This window comes from Girardinichthys multiradiatus, chromosome 17, assembly GCF_021462225.1.
Source record: "Girardinichthys multiradiatus isolate DD_20200921_A chromosome 17, DD_fGirMul_XY1, whole genome shotgun sequence".
Lineage (NCBI taxonomy): Eukaryota > Metazoa > Chordata > Actinopteri > Cyprinodontiformes > Goodeidae > Girardinichthys > Girardinichthys multiradiatus.
In genome coordinates this window covers 10,464,281-10,486,330 of record NC_061809.1, presented here as the reverse complement: position 1 = coordinate 10,486,330, position 22,050 = coordinate 10,464,281, and the positions used below count along the sequence as shown (strand labels likewise).

Here is a 22,050-nt window from a genome sequence, read left to right as displayed (position 1 = left end):
ATGCTAATATTTTGAGAAGGACCTGTAGATCTTTTAGCCACCTACTTCATGTTGTCAGCAAGGTTCCATTTAAGCGATTTCTTGATTCTAAAGGTCTGGTAGCAACCAGGTCCGGGTGCAACTAGTGAAATTTTGATTAGCCCTTGGATAATTACAAGTAATTCATAATTCACCAAGAAGGGTGATTGTTTGGATCTCCCTTAAAAGTTTAAAATTTAGCGTTTTCAACTATTAAGTTACTCACCTGCTGCTCCACATTACTGGTCAGCTAGCTAGAAAAAAAGGGTATTACACTTTTTTATGTGTACAAGAGAGAAAAGGTCCAGCCAATGGGCTGTGAGTCTAAAAGTCAGCCTGTAACTGACCTTTAGTTATCAGTGATATAAAGAGCTTCTTAGAAAGAGATAAAAACAAATGTCAGTAACTGAAAACAATGGGAAGGAGGAGGATATGATTACTTCCAGAATGTGAAGTTTTTGGTTTTCTTTCATTTTGTCCTCTTCTTTCATCCAATCAATCAGTGGGGTGATTATTAAGAGTTGTACACTGGCCTTTGTCACATTTGTAACTCAACTGACTGCAGTGTTTATCATCACAAAGTGCTGCAAGCCTCCAAGAGTGTATACTTGATGTGAACCAAGTTCTGGAAGGAGAAAAAAACTTCTGGGAGTGACAAGGAGGAGGCGTCATTCATTGTGATAAATGGAAAGTTTGACATGAGGCTAAAGGCAGAAACAGCATTTAATGGAATATTTCAGAGATGATCTTAAACCACGATACACGTAGGAAACATGATTAAAATGAGATAAACACTTGTCATAAAAAGGTAAGAAATTGCGGAAATATTTGTAAAAATATTACTCCCACTTTTTTCTGCAAGAGGATTCTCTGGACATTATTGCTCACATTCTCCGCAGCATTTGTTTTTGCCGAGAAGAAGCGCTTGAAATGACCAAACGTTCAGATTAAATGCTAAGAGTTCCAATTTTCCTGAGCATTTGTCCTGGCATCTTGACAGTGCCGTGTTCTGATAATTACTCTAAAAGGATATAGAGTTTTCCAATTCCAGAAGAAAGGCTTTAAAGGGACTGCTCTAACTTGTACAACACAAAATAATAACTCAGGGAAATAAACTATGAGTAAGTGACAGGAAAAGCATGCCCTTACTTAGCACACCCCGTCACAATAAAAGCATTAAAACAGATTCATGTTTTATTGCAGCAGCTGACAAATGGAAAATCCAATCTAGAATTTGAATAAATTGATTAAGAGCGCACAATTTCTTGTGTTTAAAACAAATGTTGATTTGATCATATGTTTGGGATCATCATACTGTTGAAACACTCAATGGCGGCAAAATCCCAGTTTTCTAGCAGATGCCAACAGATTTGTGTTTAAATCTTGTTGCATTTCCAAAAACAAATGATGCCATGCGCAAAATTGAACAAATATATTCAAAATAAAGGTTGGCCCTTTTTTTGTATGACATCATGCTTCGTGAATAAAACACATATGCATTTAAGGCCTACTGTATATCAGGCAGCATCGACAAAATAAACTCTTACCTTAAGAATATCAGATAAGTTGCTACAATGTCTATAAGAAACAGATGTACCCATGGGGACAATGAATTTCAGATGATCAGAACTAAAAGCACTGATTTACTGAAAGCGTCTTGCTTAACTCCTCTTTTTGTCTCAATGCGTGGACATTTTGCTTTACTTCTGTAATATAACATTCTTTTAAAACCAAGTTGTATTCTAAATATGTGACAGAAATGTTACAAAGTCTTCTTTGAACCACTATTCTTTTCTTCCCTGCCAAGGGTGCCTAACCCAAGACAGTCTGCACACGCAACTGATCCGAGGACACCCGGCTGACATTTACAGAGGTCCATTTTTTCACACACCATTACTTGAAGAGCAAGCAAATCTTTCTTTCCTGCCTTTCACTCTTCCACTTCTGAGTTTCCTACCCTCACAAAAGCTCTGTAGGACCTTCACTTATGTAGGACTAATAGCCATGCAGTCACGTAAGTGCTTGCCCTAACATCGAGGATATAATAGGCGCCTTTAAAAGCACTTCTAAGGAGGCTCAAACGATATAAAAGGGTGTAGTTAAACAAGGCTAAAGTGTGATTTATCTCCATAATCATGTATAGCCTTATAAAAATCTTATCTCTGGCACAAATTTATAAAAATCTGGTAAAATATTATACTTTGTATAAATTTTAGGATGAATTATAATCAGATGGGTTCTATTTATTGTGTGTAACATGATCAATAGAATATGTACTCACTGAAAAGAGATTTTATTTAGCGTGATCAGAGTAAAGGGGGTGAATGCCAAATAATCAGTATTGGCTGCTATAATTTGATGAGTTGTTTTTTGTGCAATATTGAGCACCTGTTTTTTATTTAGGAGTACCAGAGTAAAGGGGGCTGAATGCAGATTAAAGTGTATTTTTTTACTATAACCTGAGGGTTCACATTTATTGTCTGCAACAAGATTAAGAAAAGCTGGACTCACTGAATGCACCTGAATCAAAGACATGGAGTGCACCAAAAACTGCAGCACTTTTTGGTAAAAAAAAAAGCTGTTAATATAAATGTTTCTGCAGGTGTAGAAGCAAGCAGGGTGTTATCTTGTAATCTCTTCATCCTTCTTTCTTTCCTCCATTCTTTTCACCTTCTCTCCCCTTTTCCTTTTTGCCCTAGCTCTCTCTATCATGCTTCTTTTTTTTCCCTTTTGATTTCTGTCTCCATGTCTGTAAGAACTGAAATAATCTGAAAGCAGTTTCTTTTATAAATATCAAGCAGAGCTATAAAGGGTTAGCTGTAATGCTCCACTCGTGAAAGTAAATCTGTTGGGCTTTTTCTTGGCACGCTCAGACAACAATTCTGAGCGCTACTCTGCCGGACAGGACACGGTAAAAAAAAAAAAAATAACTGTAGTAGCATGTTTTTTGAAGAGTTGGCCTCTGCTTCAAACCTGAGGGATGCCTGAATTATTTTTTGGCTTCCTTCTAGCTTCATATAAATATAAATATGGCTGTTTCATGCAGCCCAGAAAAAAGGGCATGTCCTTTTTACAGCCATTTACAGGGATGTCTTTAGTGGCATGGTGGCATCTGCAGGTTAAGCAGACTAATGGAGATGGTTCTGACTGCGCTGGTTCTACCTAAACCTAAAAAAAAAAAACTAACTTGCATAAATCTGTGCATGGCTACCGCAGTGTGTACTGTGCATGGGGTTGAAAGTATGTTCTGTAGAAAGAGAACTACTTACACCCAAGTTTGTGATGTTGCGCCTTTATAAATCTGGTGGAGAGGTGAGGGAAAATGCATGAAAATGCGTGTGCGGATATGCTAACTTATCCATGCCGTGCAGGCCACAAAGTTACCGGCAGTGTGCTAGCTGAGGTGGAACGGAGAAATGCAGATTGCTTCGGGGGGCGGCATACCCCACACCCTATCCTGTCCCCGCTTTTCATTCTACGGCTTAACAAATCCAATCCCACAACCAGGAGGGGAGATTCACAGTTACTTTCCTCACAGTGTTTGATAACAATGCATGAATTATCCCTTTTAAATAGCTTTTTGGATGCATTTTTTTTAATTAAAGCTGTTACAGTGAATCAATCATTCGTGCACCCTCTTAGGACCCACAGAATGTAACTCACCAGCAGTTTGTTATACACCGTCACCCCTCGCTCTCTACATTTTTTACTAAAGTCAATTAACTTCATTTTTATGTTTGGCTAAGGGAAAACACCATAATGATTTAGCAGGTTTAGAACATTCTGTGTATTTAACAGAAAAATCTCAGAGGAAAAACTTGTTTTTAATTCTTCCATCTGGATTAATGAGTTACAGCTGTCTCATTTCCATAACTTCCATAAACATTGAAAACAAGCACAGATTAGGAGCAACAGATGATCAACATATCTGAAGAACATGAACACTCCAACCCACCAAGGCTCAGGTCGACCAAAACTATAATCCACTTCCAGGAAACAAAAACAGGGTGTTAATGTGGCACTGTGCTAACTAGCTACTACCAGTTTCCCTCAAGGCCTGGGCAAATTGGAGTTCAGTGTAATAATGAGCAGATTGATGGAGCTGGTTGAAAGCTTTCATTATACAGCCAGGAGCTGCTGTTGCTCGTGTGCATGTATGTTCTTGAATGAAACGGTGAAGAAGTGTGTCATCTGCTCAAATTTTCACTTGTGGCTAGGATGTGTTGGGATTTTCTTTCTGTGCGTCGTCTCAAGATGTTACCGTGCAAACAAAACAACAGGAAAAGAAGACAAAGGTGAACAATCGGGAACGGTGACACAAAGAAGCCAAGAATCAGACAGACAACTTGCTGCAGACTAGGCAAGAGGCATTTGGCTGCGTCTTTGAGTGTGCTGTAATGGCGTTTGACTGCGAGTGACTGATGATTTCAATGTGTAGGATACGGAGTCATAACGCAGTGTTTTTGTGTCTGCATAAGTATAAAAGAGTATTCTGGCGTCTTGCTTAAATGATGTCATCAAAGTTGCTAAAGTGTCCACTAGCCTGAAGGAGAACCCTTATTTATCTTGCCACCACGCACAGTGAGGAGGAGAATAAGTAAGGTTAAATATCTCTAAAGCTCACTGGTAAAGGACTAAAGTCAAGAGCAGTACCTTGGGGTCAGTAAGTCTCCATAAGAACCAGACACCATCTACAACCCAACCAGTTGTGTAAGAAGGCTTACCAAGAAAAAGCATTTTTTGCAGAACACAGTGAACACAGTAAATAAAATAAAATACTAGGCGATAAGGCGCAGAGCACTTATGATACATTGTTTCCAGATTTACAAAGCTCCAGTCGCATGTTATCTCTGCTGTAAAACGTACAGCAACCTTAGAGAAAATGAATGGATGAATGGATGGATGGATGGGTGGATGTTACACATAACGTTTGCAGTATGTTGGTAATCCTAAACTACTACAGTAAATATTTTGTCATTCAAAGCTATAAACTGACTTAGAAATCTAGATAATCAGTCTGAAAAAGTAAGAAAATTCTAAATTAAGAGGTTAAACAAACCCCAATGGCAACATTACTTCTGGAAACGATTAGCAAAAGGTATTTCATGTTATGAAAACCTAAAAGACAACAAGCTATCAACTGAATTTGGGAAACCCTACCAATAAAAAGTCACATATTCCAACTCAGAAAGCCTCCAGTGTTTCACACAGTGAGTAAATGATGTTTTATCAACTAAAACACATGTCTTAGAGGGAAGCCAATTCTACCCACCCAAGTTCCCCCCCCCGTTTTCAATGAATGAGTAATTCTCTGATGTGTTGGACCTCTGTAGTGCTAAGAGAAATTTCTTAATCAAGCAAGAAATACCAGAATTCTACTATGATTTCAATAAATAAAAGCCAGCATGGAACATTAGTGGAATCCAATTTCCATTCCCCAAGTATTTCAGAGGAAAACTGCTGTGTTCAGATTTGTTATGACATGCTTTAACATTTCAGGTTCCATTTTAAGAGGGGCTTTGTTAACATGAGCTAGAGTGGAAGACAGTAATTTATGCATTATGTTCCGTATTTACTCTAAACTGTCGCTTGATGAAAGCTGAATCTGACTCGCCTATTTAAAAACATACCTTTAACACACGCTCTCTGGGGATTTTTGTTTTCCCTGACAAACATATCAAAAGGCTCCAAGTAAGTTTAAATGTCAAGATTACATATTTTCATACATATTTCAAGTTCTCAGTGCTTATTAAGCCAGTTTTTGAACCACAAATAAACTTTATGATCACTTAAGGCTACGTATTTTTACAGTGGTCAGAGATTAAATATGAAATCAGCAAAAACGGACGGATGGACTTTAGTCCAGCGCAGTTGCCTTAAATCATTAATCTCAAACGCCACTCTGAATATCAGTAATTGTGTTTTGGTCAAACAGCATCAGTATGTACTGATGGCAAAGAAGCATATGCCAACTGATTAAAATGTGCTGTACATAAATGTATTCTTGTGCTGATTCCATTGCTCCCAAGTTTAATCTGTTCCCACTTTCATGCCAACCTGATCCTCTCCTCCCTCTATGCTTCATCTTTGCCGTCTCATCTACATGAGGATGGATTATTTGCCCTTGGCACACCACTTGGTAGTCTGCATGGCAAGCTAGCCGATAAGTAGATCTATAGGAAGCTGAAGGAGAAAAGTATTCCTAAATGTATTCCTGCTTGTATATTTGAGTGCTTGCAAGGTAGCAAAGTTATTAAAATGTTAGTAGGTATTATAAATAAAAGAAATACAAGCCTAAACATATGCAGAGGGTAAAGGGTGCAGAGAAAAGCAAAGTATGGGGTAAACAAGGGGAAATCGCAGAGTGAACACTATCTGAGCGAGCTCAAAGGAGCCTTCATGCTGCAGCAAAAAATGGCATTTAGGCAGCGAGGAGAACAAGAAGCTTCCACCTCAACAGAAACTACAGCTGCATATCAACAAAAAAATGTTTCAACGTGTTTAAGAAAAAAAAAAAAAAAAAACTGTTTATTGAAGCAAGTTTCTCTTCTGCCTTGAGGAGCTGTATTACTGTCCAAGCATGTAATATGTTGTTATATATTATATGGATCACAACAGGTTCTAAATGACAGTGGTGGAGGATGGCTGTGTTGCTGTCATATATGTGTAGTAGTACATCTTCTATCTTCTCTGTTGTTTTCTCTTTTTATTCTGTTTCTATTTAAACAATATACATAGAGTACCATGCCAAGGTGTTCGTCATCACTAGACACTGTCATGTTACAGCCACACATTCCAGTGGATTTTACAGTGATTTTGTGTGAAAGACCAACACAAAATAGTGAATAATTGTGAAGTGGAAGGAAGACTATGTGTGGTTTTATAATGGGATTTTGTTTTTTACAAATATGAATCTGAAAAGTGTGGTATGAATGGGTTGTTCAAACACCCCTCACTCTGATACCACAAATTAAATACAGGGCAACAATCGTCTTCAAACGTTATCTGACTAGTAAATAAAATCCACCTGTGAGTTATTTAAACTTAATATAATTCCAGATATTCTGTGAAGGCCTCAGATGGTTTGTTAGAGTTCATTAGTGTCCAAACAGCTTTGTGAAGACTAAGGAACACAGCAGAGGTTGTGAATCAGAGAAGAAGCCAAGAGACCTATGGTAACGCTGGAGGAGCTGCAGACATCCACAGCTCAGGTGGGAGAATCTGTCGACAGGACAAGTATTGGTCATGTCCTGAACAAACAAGAATGACTTTAGCGAAAAAAAGCTAGAAAAAGTCCTGTTTGCAGTTTACAGATGTTGCTCTGGTCAGATGAAACCAAAATTGGACTTTTGCACATGTAAAATGCAATGCATGAAGAAAAACTGACACTGCACACCAGCCTTAACATACTGTCAAAGATGGTGGCATTCCTGGAAGAAGATCTGTTAGAGACACCGAAAGACTAGAGACTGGGGTCGAGAATCACCTTCCAAGAGCACAATGATCCTAAAAATACAGCTACAGCTACAGTTGAATGGTTTAGATCAAAGCAAATTCGTGGTTCAAGACTGAGCTGGTCACAGTGAGCACCTAAACCCAAGAGAAATGGACAAAAATAAAATAAAAATCAGTCTCTAGATGTTGGAGTTTGTCTAGTTGGGACACTCCAAAGAGACCTAAAACCGTAACTGCAGCAAAGTTGGTTTGATAATGTACTGATTCAGGGAGCTAGACACAAATGTAAAAAATGTTAAAACCCATCTATCATTTTCCTTCCAGTCCCCATGTATTCTACTTTCTGTTCTATAAATTAAAATAAAACAATAATAATAAGAGGAGTCAGTCTGAGTACTTCTGCAAGTACTACTTGGCAGTCGCTGAACTAAAATGCTGCAAAAAACATGGAAGACAAATGAGTACCTGAACTCACCCAAAAAAAGAAGAGGTTACCGTATGTTTGATGGTTACTACAGCTAAGAAGGCAGGTCTCTTACAGTGAGCTGGCAACCAAAGTCACCTTCTGGCAGCTGGCTACTGTCATCTACTAATGCACTGAGAACCTCTGAACGGCACGGATAATGGCCATGGAGGTAATGAAGAAGGATGTAGGGCATGGTCATCTACGGTCTGCTCTAATGTTATTAAAACATATATGGACAATTCATTTTCATTTACTAAGGAAGGTGCGTCCACCATCTAGATGTTCCATATGTTGCATATTTATAATGTGTAACGCTACATGAAAGATGCTAGACTCTGTTGTGGACAGATTACCTGAAAGTCCCGTTCGTCCAGAATCTCTTTCCTCCACCTCACCAAGAAGGCAGCACACACGTACAGGTGGAAGTGAGAGAAGCCTTCTGGCTCAGCCTAGAAGCACAGAGAAAGGAAAAGTTGAACATTTCACAGCCTAAAATAATAAAAACTATTCCGTACTTTTGAAATAAGGGGGAGTGTTTCTATTGCACATTTACTGAATCCATAAAATCTACAACATTTTTGTGGATTCCGACGGTTCTGGATGAAACACTGCTATGCTGGCTCCAGAGCCACATGTGGCCCTTATATAACCTAAAGAAAAATATTTGTGATTTTAAAGGCAACAGGAAATAAATGGATCTGCATAGTTTATCTACTACCGAATGACACCACTGGCACAAGGCATTTTATGTTATTTAGCTACAAACTGTGTCGCTTATATTTTTAGTGGGTGAAGTATCTTTCTTTCATTTTCCAGAATTATGGAAAGGTCTCACTCAGCTGGTTTCATTCTACTATTAGATATGATTCTTTAGCCATTGTAAAACTTAGATGTTCTATTTTGTCCTTAAATCTAAAAATATTTCTTTGATAATTACCTGGACTTTCACAACAAAACATTTACTGCATTTTCATAAACTTTTACAGATTTTCTTTCTGGGGGCAAATATGGTTGGAATAAAAAGCCTTGCTCTACACAAATGCAATGCACACATGTTCCCTCAAATCTAACATTTCTCTTTCTTTGACTGCTTATCTGCTGGTCCCTAGGAAATGTCCTTCCAGAACATATGCTTAGCTACATTCATATGAATTTATGTGAAGTTCCAGCACGACTTTGGTTTAGTTTTCCCTTCATATCTTAGACATACCCAGTTTGACATAGTGACTTTTTTTTAAGGAAAACCTATGTATCCAACCTGCTTCCCAATCCAAATTGAGGAACTACCAAGACATCCAAAGACCTGGACCAGAACCAACAGCTTTACAGTCTCAGAGTGACCTTCCAGTTGGAACAAAAGCTGTTTGTGATAGGATTTTTCCATCAGCCGAGCTGAAAGTTGGGTGTGTGGAAACCACACCTGGAGAACTCTAGACGGTTCTGTGAGTGGGACAACAGCCTGAAATCAAACCTGGTAAGGCACTCTTTACCTTTTGTATTGCTGTGGTTCTCTTGTTGAAAACAGACAGTTCCAAGGTGATTATGAGACTTTATTTTCCTCCTACAACTCTCAAACTTTAACTAGTTTAATTACTATTTTGAGCATTCAACTAGGCTTTCATAGAACTTCTTTTAAGTATGGTAATATTTTATAGAAGGAATATACAAACAAATGCATGAGTGATCGATTTCTTAAGGGGAAAAAAATAATTCATGCTCTAACATAAAGTGATGGGGAGCCTACTACATTTCAAAAATGCACCAGAAGACCTTACAAAGACCCTGCAAAGGCAAGAAACATTCTGTCTGACTTTTTACATTGTAGCAAAGTCTTGATCCAGTAATGATGGCATCCTGAAACATGTAATAACATGAGCATTACTCATATTACTTTCTTTTTAAGTGCTTAGATCTTTTTCAAGCCACAAACAAGGGTGTACTGGTATATCTCAGCAAACTAGAATATGGGTCCTCATGAGGCTCGTTTGTCAGATTTAAAGCACCTTTTGAAAATAACAACCTTTAAGCAGGTAATTAGGCCCACCTTTCCTCATTAAAAATGTTTTTTTATTGGTCCGATGTAATAGTCTAGTCTTAACTATCATGTTTTCAATAGCTATAAGTGGAAAATTATCAGAAGTAACGGCTTGAAAACATGAACCTCTGTGCAATTATTCTATATAATGTGTTTCACTCAGTGAATTGAGTTAATGAAATAAATGAACTTCTCAATTATATAATTTTTTTTTTTTTTAAATGTATCTCTTTGGTAGCTAGTCTCTTTCTATGCTGACCAAAGAAAATTTGAAATCAGACTGACACACTGACTGTGTTTATTAAAGTGTAGTCTAGTAAAATGTGAACATTCATCTAATAAATAACTGAAAATATATTCCCAGTGTAATTAAGGTAAACAACTATAATTTGCTTTTATGCTAAATCATTATGGAAAGTAGTACTACAATCACTGGAATTAATGGAAGGTAACCGTATATAACTAGACAAATGAGTAAATTAGCTAATTAATTACAATTGTGGAACTTTAGCTTGTTTAATTACATTTACTAATCAATGTAAAACACATAAATAGTTAATAATGTACAATAAATAGTGCCGATGTACTGCTAAACAATACCAGAAGGTGCATTCAAACAAATTTCGAGAGGTTAACAGCCTTTATTAACGCTCACTTGGAAACAAAAAAATAACAATTCAAACAAAGTACAGTAATAGTCCTAATGACACTCAAGAAAAGTTTATCATTATCATCACATAATGACTAATTCTAAATGTGATTATGAAGAACTGCTCCAAATTTCTTAGCGTGTTGAATAAGAAATGCTTCTTTAAACGTATGCTGTTTTTAAGGTACAAATGACCTTTGATATTAAGCCAGTCTGCATAAAATGTGGCTGGTGGTCCAATCCAAAAGTTCAGATCAAGATCGAAGCAACATACAAATCCAGGACTGAATATGTTTTATTTGTATATAAAATTCAGCCAAATGATTTCATCTGTAAATGTGAATTACTGGGGTAAAGATGGCAGCATTTTAAAGAGGAAATCCAGGAACTGTTGGATTAAAAACTGAAAGGGGATATAAAGGGGTGGAGTAAATTATGGTAGTAATTTGAGGTGAAACTTTATATAAGATTTCATCATACCCTAGACTGAGAACCATATTGGCATCTTAGTGTTGCTAAAACAGAGCGAGCCTTTCATCACATTTCCTGCTTACCTACAGAACATATTTAGAGCTAAACATAAAAAGGCAGACAAAAGACAAAACACAAAAATGGAGCCTATTTTTTCTGTCAGCAACCCAAAAATGTACATTTGCAGGGTGACAGAGACAAAGGAAGACACAAATCCCTTTTCCTTAGCGCTGCCTTTTATTTCAGGCCCTTGTTACATTCGCCAGCTTCCTTTTTTTTTTCCTGACGCTGAAATGAGCAGGGGGAATTAAAGAGGAAGGAAGACAAAGGATGAGATGTTCCCTGTTCTATTCATTCCACTCCAGAGCCCCATCAGAGAGAATAATTACAGGCCTGTTAAACGCAAGTCACTTACGAGTGTATGCTCATTTAACGGAGGAAGAACAACTCCGTATCGGAAAGTGTTGCTGAATGCAATGTTTTAGTTACATTTTAACAATTATATTTTTAAATTATATTGAGGCCATTGGATGCTCTTCTCAGGTCAGAGGGAGTCTCATCCCCTCTGGATAAGCAGTTTTAGTAATATTTTTGAGTGAAACACATTAGTTTCCTCTGTTCTTTAGACTGACATAAAATCTGAGAAATTTCTGTCTCCGATTTTACAACTTGTCAGAATTCTTCTTGTTCTTTTTAACGCCGTCTTTCAAATCGTTTCATGAAGAAACAGCCTTGCAAGGCAACCAAGAAAAGACATTGAGGCTCAGGTATTAGATTTCTACGAACGATCAAAATCTGATCTTTTCTCACAATGATGTCAGCTACATCCTACCGAGCAAAATAAGCTAAAACACTGTTTATTTCATCAATTAAAATTTTTTTTAATTACACCAGTGAATCCCACTATTCCGTGCCTCACATGCACATAGAAAAGTGTGGAGGATTAACTCGTCCTCCTATTAAACACATCTCTTCATAAATTATTCTTCAACTGTGCTCTCTGGAGTGTCGACTTTGATAGTATTTAAGAAAGCCCTGCTGCAAAAAAACCTGTTAAACTCTGACTACCCTTGCATTATTTAGTTGAAGCAAGTGACTCCCTCAAAGACTGATATTGTGACGTCACTTCAATGCAGGAAAGCTGTCAGAAAACTGACACATATAGTACGATAAAATAATGTAGTGAGGGTTAACTGCTCTGCTGATACTTATAGGAATTTCATTCAACAGGGGGCTCAACAGTACATATGGATATGCTAGGAGAGAGTAGAACCTCTATCAATTTGAAATAATGAACTGGTCTTAACTGGGTTCTGAAATACCTAAAGTATAACTCAAAGTGTTACACGGGTTTACATGCAGGGATCACTTAGAAAAGATCAAGTCGAAATGGAAAAGTTGTGTGTGATATCTGAGCAGTAATATTCAGCTGGGTCTTTCAGTAGAACTTTATCGGAGTCTTGAATCATTGGGTAGGAATTCTGCCACTTTTTTTACCCAAAGTTTCTTTAGTTCATTGAGGTTTCTAAACTTTGTCATTACAACTGCTTAATTCTTTTTCTTTGGTATGCAAAGATATACAGAGAAGATCAAGGTCAACTCAATTACTGCATGGTGCCTAGGTCCTGAGGTTGCAAAAGAAGCCCAAATCATCATCCATCCGCCACCATGCTTTGCCTACAAGGACATCCTGTGTTTGTTGTTCACCAAACTCTTCTTTGGACTTATCTGTCCAGAGACAGACAAGTCCAAAGAAGAGTTTGTACCAGACATCATGTTTTTCATAGATTCTTGCAGATTTCTAGTTGCAAACCTAAGTTGAGATCTCATATTATTTTTAGAAAAGAAAATGTTTTCTCCTTCAACCCTATCAAATTAGCCCTTCTCATCGTGTTTTTTCCTAACTGGTTCAATACACACCAGAGAAAGAATGAACAAAGAAAAAAGTAACAAAAGGCAGCATGGGATTTAATGAAGTGCACTAAAGAGCTTGAAAGACGATACCAAGCAGAACTGGACATCAGCATATACAGGTCCTTCTCAAACAATTAGCATATTGTGATAAAGTTCATTATTTTCCATAATGTCATGATGAAAATTTAACATTCATATATTTTAGATTCATTGCACACTAACTGAAATATTTCAGGTCTTTTATTGTCTTAATACGGATGATGTTGGCATACAGCTCATGAAAACCCAAAATTCCTATCTCACAAAATTAGCATATTTCATCCAACCAATAAAAGAAAAGTGTTTTTAATACAAAAAACGTCAACCTTCAAATAATCATGTACAGTTATGCACTCAATACTTGGTCGGGAATCCTTTTGCAGAAATGACTGCTTCAATGCGGCGTGGCATGGAGGCAATCAGCCTGTGGCACTGCTGAGGTCTTATGGAGGCCCAGGATGCTTCGATAGCGGCCTTTAGCTCATCCAGAGTGTTGGGTCTTGAGTCTCTCAACGTTCTCTTCACAATATCCCACAGATTCTCTATGGGGTTCAGGTCAGGAAAGTTGGCAGGCCAATTGAGCACATTGATACCATGGTCAGTAAACCATTTGCCAGTGGTTTTGGCACTGTGAGCAGGTGCCAGGTCGTGCTGAAAAATGAAATCTTCATCTCCATAAAGCTTTTCAGCAAATGGAAGCATGAAATGCTCCAAAATCTCCTGATAGCTAGCTGCATTGACCCTGCCCTTGATAAAACACAGTGGACCAACACCAGCAGCTGACACGGCACCCCAGACCATCACTGACTGTGGGTACTTGACACTGGACTTCTGGCATTTTAGCATTTCCTTCTCCCCAGTCTTCCTCCAGACTCTGGCACCTTGATTTCCGAATGACATGCAGAATTTGCTTTCATCCGAAAAAAGTACTTTGGACCACTGAGCAACAGTCCAGTGCTGCTTCTCTGTAGCCCAGGTCAGGCGCTTCTGCCGCTGTTTCTGGTTCAAAAGTGGCTTTACCTGGGGAATGCGGCACCTGTAGCCCATTTCCTGCACACGCCTGTGCACGGTGGCTCTGGATGTTTCTACTCCAGACTCAGTCCACTGCTTCCACAGGTCCCCCAAGGTCTGGAATCGGCCCTTCTCCACAATCTTCCTCAGGGTCCGGTCACCTCTTCTCGTTGTGCAGCGTTTTCTGCCACACTTTTTCCTTCCCACAGACTTCCCACTGAGGTGCCTTGATACAGCACTCTGGGAACAGCCTATTCGTTCAGAAATTTCTTTCTGTGTCTTACCCTCTTGCTTGAGGGTGTCAATAGTGGCCTTCTGGACAGCAGTCAGGTCAGCAGTCTTACCCATGATTGGGGTTTTGAGTGATGAACCAGGCTGGGAGTTTTAAAGGCCTCAGGAATCTTTTGCAGGTGTTTAGAGTTAACTTGTTGATTCAGATGATTAGGTTCATAGCTCGTTTAGAGACCCTTTTAATGATATGCTAATTTTGTGAGATAGGAATTTTGGGTTTTCATGAGCTGTATGCCAAAATCATCCGTATTAAGACAATAAAAGACCTGAAATATTTCAGTTAGTGTGCAATGAATCTAAAATATATGAATGTTAAATTTTCATCATGACATTATGGAAAATAATGAACTTTATCACAATATGCTAATTTTTTGAGAAGGACCTGTAGAAGGTTGATGTGGCACGCAATTAGGGGAATAAGACGTCAATAAATGCAACACGCGCATATTATACTTGTACACGTCTTGTGCAATCTTCTGAATAACACATTTTTGATGTTCTGGCACCAGATACAGAAGTTTTGCTCACTAACATCTGACAGAACATTGAATCTTCTTGTTATGTCCAAGTAACTCAATTCCTGAGAAACCAAACATTAGAAACACATTTAGTACAGTGATATATTAGCAGTTACTTCAGCTACTACATACTGACAGGACCTTTCAAATTTAACATGCTAACTGAGGGCCGTAAAGTTAGATTTCTATTTGTTTCTAACCTTCTAATACAGTTCCTGGTTATTGAACAGCAACAGTTTCCTTTTTAAAGTCACTGCTGTTGTCTTTCCTTCCTGGCATTGTGTTAAACATCTATAACCTCCAGACCAGCAAATTGTGGTCCCACTTGCTGATAATCAGTTAACAAGCAGCACAATGAGCTGTTACTCTCCCTCTTAGATCCTATTAAAGCTGCAAGGATATACTTCGTTTTTCAACAGCTTCCTAATTCTGGCTTTGTTCAATGAATAATTCCAGACTGGAATCTGCGGTGGCTTTTTGTACACCTGAGGTGAAATTTAATTAATATAAAAGCCTGGTAAAGGTAATATCATTCCTAATTTGTTCTAATACATAAAACCCTAAAACATATTGTAATAAGCTGAATGTGCAGATTTCTAAACATCCTTTAATGTACTCTAATATTCTGAGCCAGACTACCTTTGTTTTGTGCTGATTCAATAACCCTTTTAGAAACCAAGGAAGGAACAAACACATTAATCCCACATTCACAAGTATAAGCAGAGAAGTGTTATGCAAACAAAAGCTCTTGTTTTTATTGAATTACCCTTCCTTCCGAATGCATCTCCTGTTACTTTAGCTCTGCCTCCCACGAGGTTGGACCAATTTCTTTTTAATTTAACAACAAAGAGTGTTTGTGTGCGAGTTGGTGAGAAGCGGAGAATACAAATAAAGGGCAGAAATACAGGAGTTTCTGAACTTGAAGCGTGATGTGATGTAAGCTGTGAACGAGCAGGTGATTGGCTTGTTGCTCTACCGTTGTAGCTCCAACCCAAACAAGAGAATCAACACAAACTGGCACATGGAGACAGATGAATGAGAGCGTGAATGTTAATCAGCCTCTAAAGTTGAGCAAGGTTTAAATTTTAGGGTTTTTCATGTGGCTGAGTATAAAATAAGTGATTGAGGGCACCAGTGAACTTTAAATTCTTCTCCAATTATCCCTCTATCTATCCTGTGCTCCCACACTGTCTGTCACCCGATCCTCCTTCTCTTCCTCATTAATATAACAAATATTTCACAGATCAGAGATGAATAAGTCTTCATCTAAAACAAGTTCTGCTGTCTGCTAATCTTCATATCTTGCTTTGTTAACCAATGATGTGCAGTCTTTCACAGCCACAAACTGCAGCAGAAAAATGTTCACTTTACATCACTAAAAGTCCATTAGTTGTACAGCATGTGTTTAAAAATTGAGCTTTTGATGAGTCCACATTACAACAGCAGTGCTGCTGGGATAACATACTACTCTTAAAAAGTCCCAATAATGAGTCAATATGAATTAATTACATGTTAATATGAAAATAATACCAATATTAATTTAAAACTCCTTGGTTGACTTACCATACAAAAGAATACTGACTGACTGACAGACAGACAAAAAACATCATCATGGATTATGGATTGAGTGATTTCAGTAAAATTAAATACAATCCAGTTCAGCTGTACCCAATTCATTTTAAGACTAAACATAACAAAGATAAGATCTGAGGTTTTCAAAAAGCCATTCAAATAAAAGTTGTTTGGTCTTTATTTCCTGAAGCGCATTTTATGTTTGCGGCTTGTTTAGCTGTTTGTTGCCCAATTGCACCTGTTGGCCAACGTGTGTCATGCATAGCTGCTACCACAAGAGGCCGATAATACGAAGTGACTACTACAAGGCTGGCACCTGGATGCGATGTGCTACCACCAAGCAGCGGCAATGCACCGGTTGAAGATGTGGAGGCTAGTCATGCATCGCTGTTTGAGCTAACGGGGTGAGCTTTTGAACAGGTGACGTTTTTTCCATTTAATTTTTTCATTTGTATGTTATGATTCAATTACCCTTCAATTGTCTTTGCACACAAAAACAATATTGCTTCTCTGTGTAAAGTGCTATAAAACTCACTCAGTGCCCACATATATACATATGCACCATCTCCACAAACAAACTAGTAAATGATGAATAAACAATAACATTTTAACAAAACAATAAAATTACAAGCATTACTTTGCAGAACAATTAACTAAAGTTAACATCAAAATGATTTACAAATAATATATACAGAGTTATATCAAAATAATACTTTTCATAAGTTTTGTTTTTAAGTCAGTTTTTAGGACTTACTTTTATTTCTCAGTGGCTGTTTGAGCTGACTGGAATGATAAACATAGAGACTCTTTTTATAAAACAAAAAGAGCTAAAGAAACTTAAAAAACATCACAAAGAAGTCTCAAGTGTATTGTGTGTCTGCTGCAAAATGCAAAAAATTGGAATAATGATGATGAATGAGCAATCTAAAAAAGGTTCAGCTGATATGGACGTGGGAAATGCCTTTTATAATCACACACAAAGGTTTCTTTTGGTTAAAGGAGGAGCTACTCAGTGTGTTATTGGAAATTAAACACAAAACTGAACTTTTTACTAGATACATTAACAATACTGTACTAGCCAAATACTCTACTGCCCTTACTTACAAAACAACCTTAAAATCTTTTGAATTTAACTACTCTTCTGAACCAGACCCGTACAGTGATATCTAGAAGTCGAACTGCTCCACCAGTGGCCAAATTAGATAAGGGGGAACCTGAGAAAAGCTAGGGTTGAACGATAAGCCATGTAGAGCTCGACTTCAATAAGCTGACCACAGGATATGAGTTTGAAATAAATCCAAAGGTTAATCCTAACCCGTCAGATCTGCAGAAGAGCAAAGTGCTTGCTGTTTTAGACAGAGCCAGTAGATCTGTATTGTTGTATTTGAAGCAGGCAGCAGAGGAGCTTGCTGGTCCGTTAGGATGACATAATGCCTCTGCTTCTGATCAACATCCACCAATGAACACCAGTCATTGTTAATTAGCTGTGTGTAACTTCTTTTCTCTAAACAAAAATAAAAAATAGTACCACACCATATCTAAGTTGAACTTGATAATTCAGAGATCTTCTAAGTACCGTCTTGTCTCAGATGTTCAAATTTCAATATTCACTATTGCAATTTAAAGCTTTCGTGGATGTTGTAACAGCCACAATATTTTGAGCTAAAATATTACCTATGACATGCTATAAGAATTAAATTCTACATGTAAAGGGATATTTTGAAATACGCATGTAGTTTCTAACTCTGTCACAGAGGGATCCAGAAAAACAAACCACAAATAATGGTAGCAGGTGCAATCCTCTAAATAAATAAGTTTTTCTTAAATGTGCATCCCTAACACTACCATTCATAAATACGTTTTTTTAACACCAAGCTGTGAAAAATTCAGGCTCATGAAACCGAACAGAGCAGATGAAATCAAATATTATTTTAATAAACAAAAAAAGAAATCAATCTGCCCAGGTTTTAGAGCTTAAGCCTGGAGATACAGTCAAAAAAGTCTAAATGTTTTTTCTGGTGTCGATTAAATCTAGAAATAAAACCCATGGTAAAAAAAACTCTAAAGCTCTTGGAAGAATAAGCCTTCAAGAATTTTAAAATCAAGAATATAACTACTTTGCATTTGTCTACCTTCATCAGCTGAATTTTAAACTATAAACTAACATTAACTAACTAACTACCTTTAAACTAAATATTTGCGTACTTTATGATCGGGTACAGATGAGAGTTTCAGCCTGAAACATCAACATTATCCTGCAGCACCCCCAGCATCAAACTCCCCGTCCACATTCTCTCTGCCATGTACTGCTTTAACCTGCTCCAGCTCGTGACTTTCTCATCATTATGATTTTCAAAATAAAGTTTGTCACGGGAGTCAAGGTGACTCCGTCAAACTTGTCTCTCCTCCTGTTGCATTGTTATGCTCGGTCCCCATCCCTCCTTGTGCCGGGCTGGCCATATTGGGTCGGACATGGGAAACTAGCTGACAAGCACTGCTGATCAAACATGTGTGGGAGTTTGTGGCGAGAGGGTGAGAGTACAGTGAGAGGAGTTGATAAGGATAACATGGGAGCACGTGGAGAGGGGGTTAGAGGAAGGGTGAGCAGAGGAGGAGTGCTGCAATGTCACAGCATCTTTAAACTGCTGCGTTGGCTGTCTGACTGGTCTGATCCTTCCAAAACAAACCAGCCTCATGTGGGACCGCCACGATGCTGTGATGAATCGACTGACGACAAGGTGAGAAGATGATCACGCTGCGGGTAGGAGGAAGATGATAAACGAGCAGTCTTAAAGTCATGTAACAATCAAGCAGAGATCATATGATTAGCTGCTTTTTTTACTTTTCAAGCTTAAATGCTTTAAATTCTCACAGTGCAATGGCAGATAAAAATGACCTCAATAAATAGAAAAAATATTTTCAATTTATAATTTCATTATCAAGTGAAAAAAAGCTATCCAAACCTACCAAGCCACGTATGTAAAAGTAATTACCTCTAAACCAAATAACCGATTGTACCATCCTTGCCAACAACAATTACCATCAAGCAATTGCGATAAGTGGCAATCAGCCTCTCAATCTGATTTAAGTCTGTACTTTAACTAGGCCACTGCCTAGACTGCCATTGACTTGCCCGACATTGTCCTTCAGGATTCAAGATGTCCAGGCCCTGAAGGAGCAACGCAGCCACAGATCATCACACCACCACCACCAAGTTTTAGTGTAGAAATGGCTTTGCAACCCTTTCCAGACTTTTATATGTCAGTCACTTTATTCCTCATCTGTTCTTAAATTTCTTTAGATTGGAGCATAATTTGCTGTTGTTTTAGAACTTCCAACCTACTTCATTAAATTAGACAGATTCTATTTAAGTGGTTATTTGATTATACAAATCTGGCAGTAAGGGGCGTAATTACTTTTTCACGTAGGGCCAAGTTGGTTGGTTAAAAAACAGCATTTTATTTTTACTCAAGTTATTTTAGTCTGATATCAAAATTTTGCTACAAAGAGGGACAAAAGGGTTAAACAGAAAAACTTTGTAGGAGAGAAAATCTTTTTTCAAAGGACTGTATTTGTGCAATTTACTGTATCAGGCTTAAATCTAGTGCACAGCATTTTTAATTATAAATGACAATGTAATGTCTCAGGGAAAAATAACAATTAAAAAAAGAACAGAGGAAATGTAGTGTTTCTATATAAATTGTTTTCAACACATTTCCTGTTAATCTTGCACCGTTCTGCTGCTGCGCACAGTACCCTTCTCCAGTGAGGTCTCTTGCTTTAGGCCTTATTTTACACCGCTGCAAACAGGAATTAATGAGAGGAGGGAAACAGGCAAATATTAGCCAACTACAATTCCCACACCACCACAGAATCAGTCTATTACAGATGTTTGCTGTTTCTGTTAAACCCAACTCCCTCTGTATTAATGCAAACAGTGAATCTGAAGAAGCTGAACAGGGAAAAGAGCACAGTCAGAGGTGTTTTAAATGGAACCGAGGGCGTAAATGACGTGCTTCTGGTTTTGAAGGTAAACTAGCACTGCTGAAAAAACTAGAAGCATTATAATGCAACCTCAGGGAAAACATCTAATGTTCATTTCAGGCTGTGGCTGTGTCAAGGAGAGAAAGGATGAACAAACTGTTTGCAGTCATGTCAGTGTGGAGGACCAAAAAGAATATGATGTGTGAGTGTGTGCTGTGGGGGAAGGCAGACAAACTGTGTGTTGTGTGTGTGTGTGTGTGTGTGTGAGAGAGAGACCAAGGGTCTGGTCTACAGAGACCATTCAGACTGCCAGGAGTAACAATGTGACCAGCCATTACTACAGACTGGAGACAAGAAGGGAGAAAAAGGTAGGAGGGCCACCTCCCACTGGGATGTCTCACACTGTCCTCCTCACTGAAGTAGTGTGTTAAACTAACATTCAAGAAGGGGTCACTTACAAAACTTCAGACTCTGGGTTGTACGGAAGTACTGAGATCCACAAATAAGTAAAGGTAGCAACAAACGGCAGTCTGTACAGTGCCATGATAATATTCATTCTTCTTTTAACTTTTTGAAAAAAATATTTTGTGATTTTACAAACCACAAAACAATAGCATGACATGTGTTTGCATTCAGTCTCCTGAGTCAGTACTTTGTAGAAATGCCTTACAGCTGAAGGTCTTTTCGGGTGTTTGTTTGATGACCAAAGTCTTTTTCTTAGGTACTTCAAATAACAAAAATGTGACAACTGGGTGTGTTCCAAAAGCAGCTACAGAACAACAGTGGGATTAAGATTTCCTACTTTAACTGTAAACAGTTTTTACAAAACATTCATCATTAACCTTAGGAATGGGAAGTAATGCAGTGAAGCAATATATCAAGGTATTGAATAGTTGCAACAGTACCGACCATGTGCACATAAGTTGATGTGTCCGTTAGCAACACCTATTGTCTAGGAGGGTAAATACTGGTCTAAACACAATTTCTGGCATGTCAAGAACTTTCTTTATTTCGTAATATAAATCTAGCAATTATCACAAGCAAACACAATAAAACAGCAACCATCAGAGAGGAGGCTAAACTAAAATGTAAACATTCTTGCCGTAAAACTGTAGCTGCAGGTTACAAGAAACCAGTACCAGAAGGAGAGCTGACTGGCTAATGTAAAGAGCCTGTGATACACAGGGACAATGGTGGAAATGCTGCTACACTTGTGTGCGCTACAAACACAATGTCGTATTGTGTGTTCGGCCAGAGAATTTATAACCTGCTGCCTCCTTTTCTTGACTCGGTACAGGTCATATCTGGCAGGAACATACTCAACAAGAAGAAAATAAAATCCTCTAGCAGATAAGTGTGGATTTAGTAAATTTGATAATTCCAAAATATCTCGGAATTAATCTATTTAATAATTAATGAATCTAATAATTTCTGAAATAATACTGCTGTATTCAGAAAGGCTTAAATGTAGCTGTCCAAGTCCAAACACTAGCCATATATACATAGGTCTTGCTTCCAACAAACGCATTGTGATGTGATGAAAGTGATGTTTAGTATGTCCCGTAAAGGCATTGTAATAACAATAGATCGCCCTTTATCCCACAACATACAGGTCCTTCTCAAAATA

General features: G+C 38.0%; 1 protein-coding gene across 4 annotated transcripts in view; it reads right to left on the bottom strand.

The window, feature by feature from the left end:
- tbc1d22a (TBC1 domain family, member 22a) overlaps positions 1-22,050 on the bottom strand; it is a 166,749-nt gene that overhangs the window by 18,894 nt on the left and 125,805 nt on the right. For 3 of the 4 annotated variants that reach the window (XM_047389884.1, XM_047389883.1, XM_047389886.1), the window contains one exon: positions 8,293-8,388. In XM_047389884.1, coding sequence (XP_047245840.1) covers positions 8,293-8,388 — 96 coding nt within the window. Of the gene's footprint in view, positions 1-8,292; positions 8,389-16,525; positions 19,195-22,050 lie in introns of those variants that run through there. The other variant, XM_047389887.1, reaches the window with a different exon arrangement.